The sequence below is a fragment of the Lytechinus pictus genome, chromosome 3 (genome assembly GCF_037042905.1).
Source record: "Lytechinus pictus isolate F3 Inbred chromosome 3, Lp3.0, whole genome shotgun sequence".
NCBI classification, from domain to species: Eukaryota; Metazoa; Echinodermata; class Echinoidea; order Temnopleuroida; family Toxopneustidae; genus Lytechinus; species Lytechinus pictus.
In genome coordinates this window covers 70,298,233-70,310,142 of record NC_087247.1, presented here as the reverse complement: position 1 = coordinate 70,310,142, position 11,910 = coordinate 70,298,233, and the positions used below count along the sequence as shown (strand labels likewise).

At 34.8% G+C, this 11,910-nt stretch overlaps 1 protein-coding gene across 3 annotated transcripts; it reads right to left on the bottom strand.

Annotated features, from left to right (window-relative positions):
* Positions 1 to 4,186: 4,186 nt before the first annotated feature.
* Positions 4,187 to 10,637, bottom strand: LOC129256123 (uncharacterized). 3 transcript variants are annotated; one of them, XM_064097658.1, is made up of 5 exons: positions 10,470 to 10,637; positions 9,665 to 9,738; positions 8,920 to 9,087; positions 8,218 to 8,339; positions 4,187 to 7,806 (listed from the first exon to the last, which is right to left on the bottom strand). In XM_064097658.1, exons 1-5 carry the CDS (start codon positions 10,549 to 10,551, stop codon positions 7,641 to 7,643), a joined length of 612 nt encoding a protein of 203 aa, XP_063953728.1. In that variant the 5' UTR covers positions 10,552 to 10,637; the 3' UTR covers positions 4,187 to 7,640. The 3 variants fall into 3 exon arrangements, with proteins under 3 accessions (XP_063953728.1, XP_054750377.1, XP_063953730.1); XM_054894402.2 differs by having other exon boundaries at positions 9,665 to 9,785; positions 10,470 to 10,632; XM_064097660.1 differs by having other exon boundaries at positions 9,665 to 9,785; positions 10,389 to 10,562.
* Positions 10,638 to 11,910: the final 1,273 nt, after the last annotated feature.

The window sequence follows — 11,910 nt, the reverse complement described above, 5'->3', positions numbered from 1 at the left end:
GGATCGGGGTCGCCCTAGCCACTAACCCGTCGCTGTGGTCTAGTGGTTAAGGCACCGGCGTTCAAAGCTGGGGGCCCGGGTTCGATTCCCGGCAGAGACATCTTTTCGGCATCACCAATTTTTCCAAAAAGGGTAGATAGCTCTGGGGAACCTTGATTTAAGCTACGCCTACCATTGTTCTCTTCATCCATTTCTTTCACACAATATATATATATATATATATATATATATATATATATATATATATATATATATGGTACAACAACTCGGTCAGCAGGGTCAGATTTAGGAGTCAGTTTTGGGTCCAACACATAACAGGTTCAAATACACATTATCAGTGTAAAATCTTCAGTTTCTTTCGATGGGAGTCCAGGTTTTGCTTCTAAGGGCCCTATTAAGAGCTCTTGGGTTTTTGCTCTTTAGCCCCTTGATGATAGCACACCTTTGCCTGATTAGCAGATTGGGTTTTCATATTTACAGGAAGTATCGCTAATTGCTGTGTATATTGAAATTAGTTTCCAGCTAGGCCCACACCCCTCCCCACGTCAGTTTATTGATAATTATTTTGATGTAAAATGTCATATTGGACAGTTTGCCTACTGACCAATGATTTACAAATAATTTGTGATGGTCAACAATAAAACTTTGAAAATTATTTGATGTTCAAACTGTAGGTATTGTTGCATCAGTGATAAGCCATCATTGTTCAATCAATTTATTGAATGTGTGATACACTGATACTATGGCTATTTCTATGCCAAACCATTGTGACAGTTTCTTACCCATAAGAATGGGGGTTATATACTTATTACCTCTGTATTTCTGCACAGCAATATAAAATTATATTTATATGTTTCTTCAAAACAATGGAATCTCTCTTGTTCTCTACACAATACTAGGTCTCGGCGGCTTACATCTCTTGTATGTAGAGACCATATCTCCCTCTATCTTATTAAACTCGAAGATATGCTAAGTTTTGTCAATAACGGATATATGTGATGAGTAAATCATAATAATTTTGCTCCAATGAAAATGTAAAAATATGTGCTGTTGATGACAATACAATAAGTACCTTTCGTAGATATACTTTTATTACTGAAAGTCAGATGATTCTATGTATCGTTTTTAATATGTTAAACATGTTTACATTATGTACAATAAACTGATTATATTTTGTGTTTTTGTATTTAATAATCTTTGTGAATGTGTTTTTATTTGTAAACACAAAAGGGATTCTTTGACAGTTATAATTAGTCTGAGTTGTTTAACATTGATGTTGATGATTTTCCTTTTGTTGATTTTAACGAAGAATGTTGCAGTTATGCACACAAAAAATGCATATACAATATATTCAAAGAAGACGGGATGGGAAATAGATATCGAGAGATGGGAGAGAGAAAGAGAGAAAGCAAGAAAAAGCAGAAGGAGAAAGAGAAGAAAAGGTAATTCAATCCAAGGAAAAAGTTGTTTAAAAAGATAAAAGATAATCAGGAAAGCAGAATACCATTAGTGAAAGTTTGAACAAAATTTAAAGAACAATAAGAAGTCACAAGTAGTTCACATCTCTAAAAGTAGGGATTTCAAATTAGAGGGACAAATTCACCATTTGTACAAAATTCCTAAATGTCATCTTTTTTCAAAAGTTTTAATAAAAAACATTTTTTGTATTTTTTGTGATGACTTATGATGATATTCTATCTGAGGGCAATTCCATAAAATGATAAACCTTTTTGTACGTCCGACCCCCATTTTTCTCAAATCTTACTTCACTTCATAAACTTCCCAAGTCATGGTCAATTAGAGAACATTTCAGACTGTCGAAAAAAAAAATCAGAGACAAAAATTTTCATGAAGGTCCCATATACAGTGCGTCCCAAAAAAAAACTATACACTTTTGAAATTGCTGCCAAATAAAAAATATATCACTTTGGGGGAAGAGACCTATATATATGGAAAGCCAATAAAGTAAACTTTTAAATGACACCAAAAACTTGGAAAACTATTTATGCTTGAGCGAGCACTGCCCACTGAAACAAAGGGTATGAAAATTAGGGTGGGCTGGAATTAGCCTCCCAATTTCTTTCAGGCTTTTTGTTTGGTACTTGCAAAGTTGAGGGTTATTTGGTGAATTAATGATCAGTTGTGATCAGTTTGTTGTTTGTGAAAATGTAATGCGTTATCAAATTGAAATTTAATGCATGAGTGATCATGAATTGCAATTTTTAGTGCAGCATTTTGACTTTATCATGTGGATCTCAGCAATGTGTTCATGAGAGTCAGAAGAGTCAGATGAGGGGATAATATGACTTAGGTAGGTGAAGTACGTTGATGGGATAAAGGTCAACAGAACATTTAGCAACCCCTCCCTCCATCTCTACCCCCCCCCCTCCACTTCTCTCCTGAGAGACTAAGCTCGACTAGGCTGGGCAGGAATTAGCCTTACCGTGTTTTTTTTAGTGGTTAGTCCTTTGGAACTTGCAAAGCTAAGGGTGTTAAGCTAAATTAATGAATGAGATAACTTTGGTTTCTTAGGCAAATTTTATGAGTTACTAAATTAAAATTTAATGCATGAGTGAACAGGAATTGTAATTTTAGTGTAGCATATTCATCTTGTTGACCTCAAAAGTGTGTTCGTGAGAGTCAGAGTAATGTGATGGTACCTGTTACAAGCAAAAGGGCGAGATATGCTAAGACCTGGTTAAAAGGGCATTCCTCTTCTTTTTGTCCTTTTACAAATTTAAAGTCATATGTACCGTCCACCTCCATTTCCCAGTCCCCCTCTCTCTCTGTCTCACTTCCTGGATTGTAGCCTATTCAAAGCTTAACTGCCAAGTGACCAGTGGCTGATGGTAATTTTTTTTTCATTGAATGATTACCAAGAAATTTACTGATTATGATGATTAATGAAATAATTTATTGAAAAAAAAACCTGAATGTTTGATTGATCACATTACACATTGAATGAGTTGGTTTACTGATAAATTTTTGATTAAATGATTGATATGAAAAAGTTGATGCCCCAATTCAGAATTTATCATTAAATCAACATTCTGCTCTGGACTTCACGCGTACATGACAATAGCCATCAATCTCTCAACAGGAGGGGAGGGCCGTAAAGAGGAAGGGGGCGGGAGCTGAATGTTCTGTTGACCCTTATTCCATCAACCTACTTCTCCCACTTAAGTCCTATCTCACCCATGAACACATTGCTGTGATCCAAATGATAAAGTTGAAATGCTGCCCAAAAAGTGTAATTTGTGTTCACTCATGCATTACAGTTCAATTTAATAATTTATGAAATTTGCTTAAACAACCAAAACTGGTCACGGTTGATCATTAATTTATCACAACGCCCTTAACTTTGCAAGTTGCAAAGGATTTGCCTCTCAAAAACTGACATAAATTGGAAGGCTAATTCCAGCCCACCCTAATTTTCATACCCTTTGTTTCAGTGGGCAGTGCTCGCTCAAGCATGAATAGTTTTCTAACTTTTTGGTGTCATTTGAGAGTTGACTTAATTGACTTCCATACATATAGGTGCTATATTTTTCATTTGGCAGCCATTTCAAAAGTGTATAGTTTTTTTTTGGACGCACTGTATAGTGGGTCGGACGTACATATTTTATTGAATTGCCCCTGAGTTGTATTGCCAATGCCTAGGTAACACATTCTTCATAGTTAAAAATATTTATAATGGAAGAAAAAAAAATTCACATCATTGTCACAATTATTCACAAAGTTTCCAACTTGAAATTTGCAGAGTGTCGGTGATCTCTTTGTTTTTAAATATTTATTAATTTTCCAATTTATTTATAATTTTCACACCACTTTGTTGTTCTAATCGAATTGCTTATACAGAGGTTGAAAGATGGTAAGAGAGAAAGGAAGATGGGGGAGAGAGGAGAGCAAAGTAATTATAAGAGGGGGGACATGATATACAAAATTATAAACAGGAATGAAGTAATGGATGTGTGGTTGATTCCCTGACCTGAGGCTTCATGTGTGTGTGGGGGTCCTATAGGCTGTATGGGTGCGTGTGTGGATGTGTGTGTGACTGTCTCTCTCTCTCTCCTTTTCTTTACTCATATCTTCTCTTTATTATCTTTCTTATTTTCTATCTAAACACAATCAAAAGTGACTAGCTCCCCCTTTCAAAATACAATAGCTTAATAACAACAAAACAGTCTTTAGCAAATTAATTTATTAGGAGTTTTGCTACACTCATTAGCTAACTTCTGTATAAAAATAATGTTACTCTTTCAAGTCATGCAAGAGTGAACACACAATAAAGGCAAAAACTCTCTTCTCAAAAGTCACATGGGTCAAGTTAGGTGAATTTTTTAAACTCGCTATTGACAATCTGTTTTGGGGGTGTTGATTAAGCAATATTAATGGTAATCATCTATCCTTTGATCTCTTAACACCTCTCATAATACAAGTAATGTTCTTTACAAAAGCATAACTGAAAAATTATCTTTTACACAAAGAAATACAGTAGTAAAAGCCATTATATGTATACTTTGTGGGGGGGGGGGAAATGTAACTATTCTGCAAAATTTTTGTTTACATGTTATATGATCTCTGGCGGTTATAACCATGTCATTGAGAGAATACACTTTATAAAGATTTTTTTTCATATGTACATGTATATTGTGTTCTGTTAGTTTGGCACAAGAAATAACTCCTAACTTGGATAGTTACAATATGAGTAGAAGAGGTACTCTGGGCTAAAAAATAATTATATCTAAGATATAGTAAAATTTACAAGGCAAAACACTGTATTTCTCATCAAACTCAACGATAACAAATAACAAAGTTATTGAATTTTAAACAGTTGTATGCATGCCGTCATGTATTATAGATGGGCTGGTGATGCTATATCCTACTTTCCTTTTTATATGGTATTACATGAAATCATAATTATTTCATATTTTCATTGTTGTGAGCATTGCACCAATGAATATCATTCCATCGCATTAAATCAGTTGTTAGTCCATTTTTATTTCAATTTTTAGGGACAAAATTCGAATAATTGTAATTTGAAATAAAAACAACTGTAATCCCCAAAGAAGTTAATCTTAGTGCATATTCATGAAGACATGAATATAAATGTTTCAACAAAATAATGATGCAAAAACTTGAAATGTCATAACCTTATTTCTTGTCCGATTTTGATAACATTTTCAATGTTTTTCAAATCATATTATTTTCAGCTAATAGAATTCCGCACAAAATGTTCGCTATCTCAAGCGTGCTTCAACAGATCAAAGAAATATTCACTCTCCAGTAAGTTAGTCAGTTGGTGTAAAAATCATTAAATTATTTAGCTCAAACTTCTGTTATAAAATATTTATGATATTTTAAAAAGGGGGAAGTGTCAAATACCACAAGTACATATCCAAATTATTGCAATTCAATAATTCAATATACACCAAAGTTACATCTTCTAATTAAATTAACTATAAATTTTAACATTAAAAGTTTTTGACAAGATTTTTAATGACATGCAAGTGAAAGTATACTATTAATCATACTCGAAGGAATGGAGTGCATGTACATGTATTTACGAGTTATAACAAACATTTTGCATCTACAGAACACATTATCACGCGCGATCATCTATCTAATTATTTACACAATTATATTTACGTGTAAAACAAGTAATAACTTTTGTTTTTTCACAAATACACAAAACAAACTTTTTCAATCGTCTTTTAACGAGAAAAGGGTGGGGTTTTTTCCAGGATGCTTTATTTCAAAGAGCAATATGAATCCACACAACAGTCTATCTGGCTCGAGGGTACACAAGTGCATTTCATCTTCAATATTTTCATTTTGACGGTCCTCTTTGGAACCAACGCAAACAATATGTGCCTATCGTGTTGGCATGGATTTTGATTGTTTTCTTAGTGTCTTCCACCTTCCCCTTCTAAAATGTTACAAGATCCCGCTATTATATATCGTATTTCATAAGTAATGAAAAGGTAGAAATTAAAACAAAATTATGTTAATACAGAGACCACATTATTGACAACGAGCAAATTATACGAATTATACATTAATCACACTGCAAACTAGTCAGGATACGATTTTTAAAAGTAATTCTGAAAGTAATTCATATCATACCAGATGCATTGTCATTCGTTTCCATTTAATGCGATTTACCACACCAGACGCATTGTCGGTCGTTTCCATTTAATGTTATTTACCACACCAGACGCATTGTCATTCGTTTCCATTTAATGCGATTTACCACACCAGACGCATTGTCGGTCGTTTCCATTTAATGCGATTTACCACACCAGGCGCATTGTCGGTCGTTTCCATTTAATGCGATTTACCACACCAGACGCATTGTCATTCGTTTCCATTTAATGCGATTTACCACACCAGACGCATTGTCGGTCGTTTTACAAACTTTCTCTATTTAAATCCCATCTTCATATATATACATTCTCCAAAGAAAGTACTATTATTTTTTTACATATTTAATCTATTACAGATTTACAAGATCTATAATTTTACTCACGGACTAAACTTCGAAACAAGAGAGTTTTCGCTCCGCGCGACGCACGACGGATCCAAGAACACAGTTTAAATTGCACGTCAAACTAAGCTGGAAGGTATTTGTCGAATTGGTAAACCCGAACAGCAATTTCGTTCTAAGTTTCAGAGCGGAAGAAAATTGCAAATAGGTCGTTTGCCCCGAGTCCAGGACGAAACTGCTACTTTGATTCACCAATTTTCAAAAAAATACTTAATTATTGGTTGTACTTGGTCATGAGGGGCATTATATTGACGATACATTTTCTACGTTCTTGTGGCCGTCGTGCGTTGTGGAGTTAAAACTCTCAAACATCTTACATTTACTTGTAGCAACTTACTAAAAACTAGACAGCTTGGCTACAAGATCGCCACTGGATTTCGTTGAAGGTCATGGCTTTTGATATACTGATCACTATCCGGAGCAATATTCGGGGTTTTTAATAACTGCGATTAGCTATATTCATACTGTTCGTATCATTATAAATCATAGACAATAACCTTGTATTTCGGGAGGGGGTTGCTAGATCTGAAATAAACATGAATTTGGTTTATCAAAGTAAGTCGGCTATACCGAGTGACTCTGAACAAAAATACACCTGAAATATCGCTTTTTTTGGAAAATTATTCTACGTCCTGATACATGTATATTCACCAAAATAATTGAATATCATAATTTTGTACATGGTATAATAGGCATGACTGCAACGGATTATCCAGATGTCCATGGATCCATATTCCTACATCAGTTGCAGTAAACTTTATTGCACGTGAAAATTGATAAAAAGTATATTTATCAAACAATTTTCAGGTCAATTAAGTTGAAATTATATTTTTGCTATACATTTTACTGCAATTCATACATTGACATCTGGATTCATAAAACACAAATAATATTTTAATAATAATGATGATGATGATGATGATGATAATAATAAATCGGCTTTTACATTACGTGCAGTAAAATAGGTCTATCCTTCCGCAGAAAATGGTATTTGGGACAACATATTCTTTCACAGATATCTTTGTGTGCTCATGACAAGGTTTGGTAATTTTGAGGCCTATTCTTTCTGAATTACTCGGTATAATTATATTTTTCATATTCTTGGAAATATAAGACATTCTGGTGTATTCGATTCCCTTTGCTCTCCTTCAACCAAACTCACATCAGCCAGCATCGTCATGTTTCGTTTCATAGCAAGGCTCCCGTCCAGATCGGGTAGATTTAATACTCCTCTCTCCATAGCCTGTAGTGACTCTCGTCTATGAACAAATAACAAACAGCTCAAACCCAACAAACTAATATTCATAGATACATTATTCATTAAAACAATTGGGATTTTTCCACATTAGTTACGATCAGGTATCATCATATTCGCTATCCCATCCAATCCTCCTATACAATATACATGGGACCACGTGACAGATCCCTTTGACCAATCATTAATGATCACACTGAATAAAAGAACCGGTTGTGCAGGCCCCCCCCCCCCTTCTCTCTCTCTCCAGTTTATATTCCTTTCCATTTTTCCTTTTTTCTTATTCTTTTATTTGTAGGCCTATCACTCTCGATCCGCTAGCTCCTATTGTGGTTTTTCCTGCTTTATTCTCGATTACGTGAGGATATTATTAACATTGCTTTAACTGTTGAAAGACGAAGCCTGTATACTCTACCTTGCAGGAATAAGAAGACGTTTGGCACGTTCAAGGCGTGGATTGTAGGAGCTCATTCTGTCAATGTGAACTTTAACCTCACTTTTTAATGAATAGTAGTAACGACCTCGTTGCGAAACCACCTGAAATGAAACAAGAACGAATGATGATGATCACATACCTTAAATATTATTTTGAATCCTGAGAGTAATACACATTTATAATGTTGCTTTCTTTCTTTTCATTCATCATGTCAGCAAGTTTTAGAGACTAATGCGAGAAATTATAGCAGTACTGTTCCACTATGCATCCACAAGTTCATTGTTTTAAGTCCCTTGTGGCGCCGTTCTAGCTGGTTTAACTCGTACATACCGTATTTGAATCCGGGGCACCACAAGCCTTCCTCCGTGCATATACTATCTGCATTGTGTTTCTTATTTTCAAATTATGCTTGAATAAATCGCTCTGAACAGAATCTTACGAATCATTCAATAAATTCGAAATTGAATATATACGTTGCGTTAGCTTTCTGAATGCATTAAACATAAGAACGGCACTGTGATGTAGGCAAGTAAAAATAATGTTTATCGATCTTTGCAAGCTGATCGACATCGGTTTGATAGCATGATGCAACTTACAGAATAATATACATCAAAATTTCTTCATAATATTATGTTTTCTCTTTGTATGGTATAACTTAATGATTGATGAGAAAAATCTTACTTTGAGCATATCTCTTTGTTGACTTTCATCCATACAGTTGAGATGCCTGAAGCTAACTGCATGTGATTTCATGGCTAGTTTATTAGCTTTTAAATCAATCAGATCATGACGTAGTTGATCCTTGATTCGATCAACTCGAAATTCAGCCAGTCGAGATGCCTTCTCAATCTGATATCAACAAAAAAATAGAAGAAATAATTGAAATATGCATCAGTCAGTAGGCATATCTTCTCCATATTAGGAAAATATTTTCCGCTTTGATTCTTTGTGTATTATGACACTGATTAAGAGTTCGTTTGATTTCCGTTATATGTATATCGATGATTCAACCGATTTGTGTTAGCCTATAATTAGGTCAGGGGAAAACATAATACAATAAAAAGAAGATCAATCAAAATCAACTGCCTCCCTCAAATGAAAGCCTTCACACAGAGAGCAATATGTCAGTACCCCCCCCCCCCCATCATAAACACCGATCGACAATCATGCTTACAACAAAAAATAGCAGTAACTCTATATAACGAAACTTTAAAGTACAAAATCTTGATAAACACAAATCATATCAAGTAAAACGAGAGGGTTCAAGGAAAAAAATGTTCATAAAACAAAACATTACTTATGATTTATACTCGATTTCTTTAGTGCCGATTTTGCATGGTTATTGAAAATTTTAAATCAAGAGAAAATGAAATCACAAGAATACTGCAATTGTCTGATTGTATAGTCAACTATGAAGTATATTTACCTGTCGTAGTAGTAACTGAAGCTTTGTCTTTGCGTTGGAGTTGGATTGCCCCGTCTTTGGATATGCTGCACTCTCTGTCATTTTACATTGTTGAAAGATGATATACAAAACTTGAATAAATCTGCTAGGTAATGAAATTATGCTTTTTCGTTACAAAACTTCATCATGAATCTAAACCTCAATATCACAATAGTTTAGGTCACATTCAGTCGGTTCAAGCGAATCACCGTATTAAGGGCCGTATTTATACTTCTTATCTAGACCAAATTAGTTTCATCTTATAATGCATGCTTTTGGCAGAATGTAGTCCGTCCACTGTTTCACTAAAAATGTTCAGTAATTTCAAGTTCGTATAGTCGATTCTCTATACTAACTGCTGCAGAATAGATTATCCATCCGTTCGATTTCCATTGGGAATTATTGACGGAAAGTTAGGTGATGGCGATAATATAGATAAATCGGGTCGGATATTGATTTCTTTAAATGAAGGAATTGAGATTCAAAGATTTGTTTCATGAGTTCCCAACGGGTTCACACCTGCACGGTGAAAAGCTTGATAAACGAAAGAAAATATTAAGTCAATTTCGATGAGCTTTGTAGACTCAGAATGATGATGTTGCCACGAGTAATTACGCTCAATATACACACGTAAGTGTATTGGAAATGTGTTATAGAATCGCTGAAATATCAGAATGAGCTATTGTTGAAAAAAAAAACATCGTGCCTTCCGATGAATTTTCAGAAATCAGGATCTGAAAAATAAATGAACGTCACGATAATGATGCAGAATACCAAAATTCCGCACCTTTTATAACGGAGACAAGGTGATGCCCTCCTCGGATAATGACTACATATTCTTGAGATCCGTCTTTCACTAAATCGAACATGTCACAAAATCACATGAAATATTTAGCAAATCGACGTGCTCATTGATGCACCTACTTTGTTTCTCAATTATTTTACTCTATGTCTTGCTCAAAACAGCTTGGTGTTTACCCTCGGAGCGAGACATATTTGCAGAAAGAGGGGCATCAAACACTCGACGTAAATTAGCTGGTTACCGCTAAAGGCGTGAAGTATTGTTTAGGTCGTTACCCCATTGAATGTAACCAAAATGGTCAAGAGTTCGAGATGTGGTGAGAGTAATTTGTTCTGCACAGAGTAATGATGACTGTAGTACATTCAAAAGAAATCTGAAACCAATACCTTTAAAAAACAAAGTTATAATTTGAAGAAAAAAAAAGAATAAGTAGGTGTATATAGGCTAAACCTTTTCATTGGTAAATGATGCCGACTTGTTAAATTGTAATAAACATGATAAAGCTTGGAAATAAAGCATCCTTTGATATCATGGCATGAAAATTCAATGTTTCTTCTTCCTCCTCCTCCGATCTTCTTAAGTTCTTCTTCTTTTCCTTTTTCTCCTACTCCTTCTAATTTTTTCTTCCTCTCTTCTTTTCTTCTTCTTCGTATTCATCCTCTTCGTCTTCTTCTTAATTCTGCCTGGGTTTCGTGATACTAGGGTGCACCAAAATAGGACGATAGGGAAAAAATTATTGTTTTCTATAATGCTTACATTGCATAAACTTTCCATCATTTGAAACAATAATTGTTCAAGTTTTTTCTTCTTCTTCTCATGCACAAACGACCCAGCCCCCATCATTCCCAAACTCTTTCCAAAGACCTTGAATAGGTATTTGTCTATACACATTGCAAAGGAAGAAATGAACTGTGAACAAACATATAATTGGATTGGTCATGTTGGGGGTGCTTTTCTCTTCTTGCCTACCCCCTCCCCTTGCCCACACCAGCTAGGCCTCCAACCCGTATATATGCGAACATAAGAAAGAGGAAAAGGCAAAGAAGAAGGAGAAGAGGAAGAAGAAGATAAAATGGAGAAAGGTAAGTAAGAAAAATAATGATGGGTCGAAAGCTTCAACCCATCCCTTAAAAGGGGGGGGGGGGCAAAGGGCACAAATTAAAAGAAAACGAATACAGAAACATAAAAAAGCACAAAACATCCACGATATAGTTTCCCAAACTGACGTTTCTCGATTCTCTCTTTCTTTTTAAGCAGGTTAGCTAAGAAAGAATGAAACAAGACAATATGAAATAAGTCCCGAAGGCAAGGATAATTCAAATACATGTACTAAAAGATTAATGTTTTAAATGGCGAAAGAGCACTGGTGCCACAGCGCACTTGCGAGGGGAAAAGGGAAAGGCGAGGAAAAAGGATAAAAGAAGTG

Bases quoted from the DNA above. Each gene is read 5' to 3' on its own strand.
- LOC129256123 (XM_064097658.1), bottom strand. From the start codon at position 10,551: ATGTTCGATTTAGTGAAAGACGGATCTCAAGAATATGTAGTCATTATC. The intron at 8,340-8,919 runs GTAAGATTTTTC...GTTTCATTTCAG, and splicing joins AACAAAGAGATATGCTCAAA to GTGGTTTCGCAACGAGGTCG. The intron at 7,807-8,217 runs GTAGAGTATACA...ATTTGTTCATAG, and splicing joins CGTCTTCTTATTCCTGCAAG to ACGAGAGTCACTACAGGCTA.